The following is a 7,660-nucleotide window of genomic DNA, read 5'->3' as shown; positions in this document are numbered from 1 at the left end:
ATTGTTGTTAAAAATTACCTTTTTCATCGACGTGTATTAGGGCATGACGAAGCCTAACTTTTTCTTTTCCTCACAAGACAGCATCGGTATTGGAAAGATGACATTTTAATTTAAAATTTTTTTCGGTGCGTGCGTCAATTGAAATGGTATTTGAAGAGGGTTGAGTTTCGGATGGAAAGGTATTGGAAGTTGCTCTATGCAAGGGTATTGTTTTAAAATTTGTAAAAAGTTGTTTTGTATTTAAATCAATTGTGCATTGATAATGTTTTAGAAAATCAGGGCCTAAAATTCAATCGAATTCTATGTCCAGGTTAAAAATAAAAACTTTATGCGGGTCTTTTGCATTAAAAGGAACTAGAGTAGATTCGGTAATTACCAATTTTTGGTTGATTATGCCTTGTATAGTAATATTTTCTTTAAATCTATGGGGGAATTGTGTTGCAATATTTTCTTTGAAAATTGATATTCCTGCTCCCGTGTCTATTAAAAGTTTAAAGTTATTGGAAGTATCTTTAATGTAATATACATTTTTCGCATTGACGGTAAAAAGTGGATTTAGAGAAAGTTTTGTTCGGGAGTTCAAGGGTTTAAGTCGTCTAGGCTCAATGTTTGAATAGTATTCTGGATGTATAATAGGTTGTTGTCTTCCAGAGGGTGGTTTTGATCTGGAAGTGCCAGAAAATGTTGGTAGTCGTTTTCAGGTATTACGGTGTCTTGACTAATTTCCTCGTTTTGGTTATTATAAGAATAATAATTCTGATCCTCTTCTAAGTGGGATTCTTGATTATTTTCATATTCGTTGGAGTCTGGTATATCAAAATTATTAGAATTCATATGATGGGTACGATGTTGATTGTTGTTTACATAGTTTGGTTTACCACATTACATACCAAAGTTTGGCGTAAATAAAATATTCATTATTTCTAGACATTTTCGCTAACTATTTGCTTACACATTTACCGATTTCATTTTTTTGGTACCGTTGAATAGAGAATTTTACGCTGCTTACTATGATGTATCACACGATGGGGATTCCCATTTGACATATTAAAGTTGTCAGCTTGGAGATGAGGAGGTGATTGACAGAACTTCAGTAAATGCATAATTAAACGTCCCCCTGTATATATAATTTGACGTTTTTTTTTTTGATCGTTTTGAAATGAAAGCACTGTATATATATATTCCAATATTACGTAGTAATTCCGAAAAAAAATCTAATTTACCAGTGCGCCATCTAAACGTAAAAAGTGCAATCAGCTGGCCAACATAGCGCTAGTCAGCTGTTAAAATGTCGGCGTTCAGACGTGCAACAATTGACGGTAAGTTTTTCACTTAATTTTTCAATTTTTTCCAAATATTTTTTTGTCGTGGAAATTTATTTAAATAAATGGAAAAAACGGCCATGTCCATTTAAATGATCGTCGGGAATTCGTCCCCTAATTTTACATTTAACCTCAATCCATTAAAGTGGACACTAGGACTTGCTTTAAATTGTTAACTTCAAACTAGCCAAATAAATAATTTTAAGAAACATTTTAAATTTATGACATTATTTTTAGCTATTTTTGGAAATGATACTTATTTGCGACCCGGTAAAGATGACGATAGGCTACTTCAATTATTGAATGCTGACGATTCTGAGTTTGAAGGAGACTCAGATGACGATGAAGATGGGATAATAAATGCAGAAACAATTGGTGAAACAATAATTGAAGAAGAAGATTGGGAAGAAACCTTAGAAACTATGGATATTATAGAAGATCAAATAGATGAAAATCAAGATGATTATGATGGTGACTCAGACCCAGAATTTGATATTCCACTTAGCATTTTAAAGGAAAAAATGTCAGCAAAAGCTAAAAGAATGACTTGGAGAAAATCTGACAGGTATTTTTTTAGGTAGTAAAATTTATCTTTTCCTAATTTTTTTTCTATTGCAGTTTCAAGGGAGTAGAAGTAGTCAAAGACGGTTTTGAAGATTATTTAATCCAGAAGGACTAAAAAATTTTGTATGTGCTACACCAGAAGGACTTGTGCTTGACTTAAAATCTATCAAGGTAAACAAACTTTTTTGGACGAAAATTCAAAAAAATTGGGTGTTGGAGCTTCAGCAGTGATGCGATTATCCCAAAGCCTTAAAAGTGGCTCTCACATCTTATGGATCGCTATTTTACAACAATATCGTTGTTAGAGAGTTTACTTGATAAAAACTTTTATGGTACGGGTACTATTATGAAGTCTAGAATTCCTTCTTCAGCTCATCTAACAGCAGAAAAAGAAATTAAAAAATTCGAACGAGGTTTTAGTGAACAATCAGTAAGGGATGATTCAAAGATTAATTTGGTTCAATGGTATGATCAAAAACCAATAATTTTAGCATCATCTAAAATGGAAAAAGATCCAATAAATGTATGTAAACGTTGGTAGAAAAAGGAGGCTAAATACCTAGATATTTCTAGACCAAACATTGTTAAATCATACAATGATTGTATGGGTGGTATTGATTTGATTGATCGAATGATTAGTTACTATCGCATCAATACTAGAACTAAAAGGTGGACTGTAAAAGTAATTTTACATTTCATAGATTTAGCTCTTGCAAATGCCTGGATCCTCTACAGAACTGATAGGAAAAAACTAGGTGATTCTGCCAAGCAAATTCAAACATTTTTAAAAAATTCGGTTCGGTGTAAATCATCGAAGTGTACGAAGGAAACCAAATTTTATTGTACCAGCTGTGATGTTTTTAAGTATGTCACTGCTGATCATAATTGTTTTTATGAATATCATGTGACTGGGCAATAAAATTACATCGAAAGTTTTGGTAGTTTAAGAAATATTATTTTTGTTAAAACACATAAATAATTATGCATTTTTTTTTTGTTTCTTTATGACCCAACGTCCATTTAAGTGGACATCAAAAAAAATAAGAAATGGTTGACATTTAAAAAAAAAACATGTATTTTTATAGTAAGTGTATCCCAAGTATATAAACTATTATGTTTATCCTTGTTTATTAAAAGTCAGCTGGCCGGGGGTCTCAGGAGGATATAGCTAGAGGATAGGATTACAAGGGATGAGGTAACATTAATTTCACAGAGCCGGAAGGATCTGGGGAGAGAGATAGAAAGATTGAGATATTGCTTTGGGGTTTTCGCGAACCTGTATCACTTTTGAATACAGGGTGAAAACGAATTGTGAAATATGAATTGTGAATAATTGGAGATGTTATTATTTCTCAGGCCCTGTATAAGATAGAAAAAAAATCAGAAAAATATCATTAACATTTAAATACTCAAATTTCACTATCCAAACATCTTATTCATAATTTTAATAAAAGTAATCCCATAAATGAGTATAATCAACAGCGACTTCAAAAAGGAATTGAATATGTTTGGGCATTTATTCCCCAGTTGGGGAACGATTCAATAAATGATTACATTTGAATACCTAACGTTTGAAGAGTTGCCTTCACAAATATATTTAGATTGTCAAAACTTAATTACTTTTCTTGATAATTTAGAAGAGGCTATATTATTTTCCAAATTAAACTCGCTACATAATTCGATTATTTCAGTATCTGAGCGAAATGAAACACTTAATTATTTTAAAACAATTTGTGATGATAATACTTTACTATTTAACTATCAATTTATAGCAACTTAAGTTTCATGTTCAGATATTAGGATAATATTTTCAATTCAAATACCTCTATTGAAACCTGAAAAATATTCCTTTTATCATATATATCCTATTCCTTAAAACCACACCCTTATTATTCCTAAATACCCTTATGTGGCACAAACCAAAAGCAGTCTCCAATATGAAAAGGATATTTGCCCCGAAGTTGAAGAAACATATTATTGTTAAGTTGTACCACTCAGTTATTAAAATATCTACGTGCAACATCCTCCCAATAAGCAAATTGCACCTTTAAGACCAATTGGTTGAACAAGTTACTTAATCAGAAATCCTGGTCATTCCAGAACAAGCAGTCCAAATTGTTACAAAGTGATTCAGGAAAATATATTTCAACAAACTTAACAACCCTTATATCAATTCCACAAGTATATGTCAAATATCTATTGGATCAAGAAAATTTATCAACGATGTAAGAATAAAACAAGAAAAACCATTGATTTTTTCAGAACTTCAAATAACCCATACAGTCATAGCACCATATCCCCCCGGGGAGGGCCGGGGTAGAATAGCCCTCCGGTACGCTCTGCCTGTCGTAAAAGGCAACTAAAAGAGCAACCCCTTTGGTGGTAGATGTTGTCCACTTGCATTACCCGGTTCAATACCACCACGCAGGAGATAGGCGGCGTGAAGTGGTTCCATGGAACTCACGTTTCGAGTCAAGGATTTGCTAAGTCGGCCTTGCCACCTCTAACAGCAGATGATGGTTCTATCGCGATAACAGCAAGGGAAAAAACCAACTTACTGGGTAAACTCTTCGCATCCAATTCTACTCTGCACTCGCAAGGCAAAACACCGCCATATTTGCCAAGGGTGAATTCATCGATGGGAGAAATTTGGCTTCCCCAACGAATTATAAAAAAAATTCTTAAAAGCGTAGACACCAACAAAGCTTCTGGACCCGATGGAATTCCAGCTCTAATACTAAAACGTTGTGCAGAATTGACTCCTCCCTTATGTAGACTGCACGGCATCGTATAAACAGGGCCAATTTCCAACAAGCTGGAAAATTGCTCGAGTGCAAGCTGTACCCAAAAAGGGTAAGAAGACGATGCCCTCCAATTACCGCCCGATTGCACTAGCTCCAGTAATATCGAAGATTATGGAGAAAGCAGTCAACCAAACACTGTTAAGATATCTGGAATCATCTGGCTTACGTCACACACTTGTGGACGAAGGCCATGGAGAAGCACGGCGAGTCCCGCTCAGTCGCTCTTGACATTTCCAAGGAATTTGACAGAGTGTGGCATGAGGGACTACTAACCAAGCTCTCCTCAATCGGCATACAAAACTCATTATTGAATTGGATCAAAAGTTTTCTTGAACAACGAACAATCCAAGTAGCCGTCGATGGATACCTCTCCGACAAATTTAACATTAACGCTGGAGTCCCTCAAGGATGCATTCTATCTGTTACAGGTTTAATCTCCAACAGATATATTAATTGATTTATTAATTTTTTTTACCAAGATAAAGTAAATCGCAACCATAGTTTCATAAAATAATTTATTTAAAAATCATACATAAATATACATACTACACAGATATGATATACCGTTAAGATGGTCCCTCCTAACATACCCGATCTGAAACGCAAGGAAAACCATTATTGGATGAGGAAAGTAAATAATAATATGGGATATTGTTTCATTGTTTTGTTGATTGAATAGAATTAAGAACTGCCATTGATTTTGCATTGATTTTACCTTGCAGGTCAATTTGGCCTATTTTAGATTTTAATGAATACTGAGCACTTATTAACTAATTGTTTATTTTGTTCAAATCATAAGGATCAATAGTGATAAGAATGTTAATGTCAATCTGGTCTGTCAGTTTTTTTTGTAAATTATTGTTGCTAAACCATGGCCTCAAGTTATAGATTGCTCCATAGTTGCAAATTACTTAAACCAATGTTGGTACCAGATAGTACCCAGTAGTTAAACCCAGCATGTCAACACCTAGGTACTTGACAGATAAATGCATTCCTTAAAATTTGGAGGGAACTGACAATCCTATTTTTAATAGATTCATTCTTTATCTGGTTCTAGAGTATGACAGATAGTTTCGCTTAATGCGGATGTGAAAAGGTAGACCCTATCTTAGCCTAATTTTTTTTTTAGTTACTAGTATGTGCTAGGATAGCTTAATTGCTGATTTTCTAAGTAGGCCTAAGAGTTTATAGGGCTCCTTGTTTTTGTTGTGTTAAATAAACCCCAGAAAAGGCCACATTCCATCTTCGGTAAGTTAGCACATGTTACATGCCTAAGTCATTTTCCTATTTTTTTCATCTAATTAATTTCTTATTTGCATGCTTTTCGGTTTAACTCAAAAGAACATCAATGCATCCAACTTTTCAGAGAGCAGTTTTATAAAATTTAACTTACTTACCCACACAAAAATGCCATAAAATTGACAGCCATGTCGAACCTCATGTGTGGTCCCCATTTTTAGGCCTTCCTGTACCTTCTGCTTATCCTCTGCTTCTGCTTTTGCTGCATTTTTATTGTTACTGCTTCCACCTCACTTGCTACTCCACGTGTTACCACATCAAGTCGCTTGGATCATCACCTCCGGAACCTGCATTCCTTCCAATCGGCTACACCTAATACCGATTGCCCTCCACTACCTGCTAGACATTCTGGAAGCATCCTAACTGGTCGATCTGCTGCTGCCTCTTTTGACCCAAACGTATAGTTGCCAACAAAGGAGCCCCATTCAGATCAGGTGGGCCCTGCTACCAGTCGGAGATACTCAGAATTTCAGGTAGTCCCTTTTTCTTTTTGGCTTGGTTTCTCCAGGTATTGATTTATCGGTTCGTCGCAATTTATAGATTATTTTTTTTTTAATTAATATGTAGAAATGATCACAGATTTTAAATTCAATTTAGCAAAATTGTTTATATAATCACCATCACTGATTTGATTTGAAATTGGGAACTGAGTATATACGTATATGCGAGGTATTATCAGATGTACAATTGAATAAGTATTAAGTGCTAAATTTTACTTTATTTTCTTTCTCATAATTTTAAATTTCATAATTATAATTTAAGTATTAGAGCATTACTGTCTTAGTATTTATTTTTTTTGAATTGAGGTTATAGATTAAATTAGTTGTCAATTATGACATTGATTTATCTTTCAATACTAAAGCTGGGTTTAACGATATAAAGCTGCGTTTTCTTTGCGTGCCCTAATAAAGGCTAATAATCATAACCCTGGAACCCACATTTAGGCATTGTGCGAGAAACAGTGCAATAAATTTGGCGCCTAACGTGTCAGTTCATGCTTTACCAATTTTTTTTTTTCTAATGGCTTTTGAATATATTAAACATTAGCAGTTAATTTTGATTAGTTGTTTTAGAAGGTTGACTTTACCATTCTTATTTTTTTGACGTTTTCATCAGTTCAGTGTTTCTTCTCATTTAAAAAAAAAAAGAGAATTATCAAATTTTATTTAGGTTGGTGACCAATTATCAAAAACCAAGGAAATATCTTCAGGTGTTGTAGGGAAGGATAAATGATTCAAGTGTTATAGGATTACAGGGTGGTGTGAAGGTGAAAAAAGAAAGGGAAAGGAAAAAGAAAGAAAAGGGAAGAAAAGGAAAAACATTTTTTTTTAACTTCTTGAATAGAGGTATTGTCGAGAAGAAGTAGTACTTTATAAAGTATCATAGAGATATATATTTTCTTTTTCATTTTCTTTTATTATAGTTTGATTTGCTTTAGATAAATTGTTGGAACTTTGATTATGTAATTTTTTTAATGCGAACATCTATTTGTTGAAGTAATTATGAGTGATTAACATAATCGAAAAGTTTTTAAATATTTTGTTTTTTTTTTTTAATATTTTTTTTTCTTTGATTTTTTTTTAATCTGTTCATGCGCAGTACTGTAGTAATTGTGTATAATAAGCTTATTTACTGGTATTACCTTTGATTGATTTTTAAGACTTCTTTTGT

At 33.3% G+C, this 7,660-nt stretch overlaps 1 protein-coding gene and 1 long non-coding RNA gene across 2 annotated transcripts; one reads left to right on the top strand and one right to left on the bottom strand.

The window, feature by feature from the left end:
* The first annotated feature begins 1,233 nt into the window (after positions 1 to 1,233).
* Positions 1,234 to 2,001, top strand: LOC126738790 (uncharacterized). Its single transcript, XM_050444231.1, has 3 exons — positions 1,234 to 1,319; positions 1,560 to 1,887; positions 1,941 to 2,001. Exons 1-3 carry the CDS (start codon positions 1,289 to 1,291, stop codon positions 1,999 to 2,001), a joined length of 420 nt encoding a protein of 139 aa, XP_050300188.1. The 5' UTR covers positions 1,234 to 1,288.
* A 3,187-nt stretch (positions 2,002 to 5,188) lies between these two features.
* On the bottom strand, positions 5,189 to 6,229 carry LOC126738310 (uncharacterized). The gene is made up of 2 exons (XR_007661291.1): positions 6,088 to 6,229; positions 5,189 to 5,285 (listed from the first exon to the last, which is right to left on the bottom strand). It is a non-coding gene; the product is annotated as an uncharacterized LOC126738310 (long non-coding RNA).
* Positions 6,230 to 7,660: the final 1,431 nt, after the last annotated feature.

The sequence above is a fragment of the Anthonomus grandis genome, chromosome 7, assembly GCF_022605725.1.
Source record: "Anthonomus grandis grandis chromosome 7, icAntGran1.3, whole genome shotgun sequence".
In the NCBI taxonomy this organism is placed as follows: Eukaryota; Metazoa; Arthropoda; class Insecta; order Coleoptera; family Curculionidae; genus Anthonomus; species Anthonomus grandis.
The sequence above is the reverse complement of the archived record's forward strand: the minus strand, read 5'-3'. Positions and strand labels throughout refer to the sequence as shown.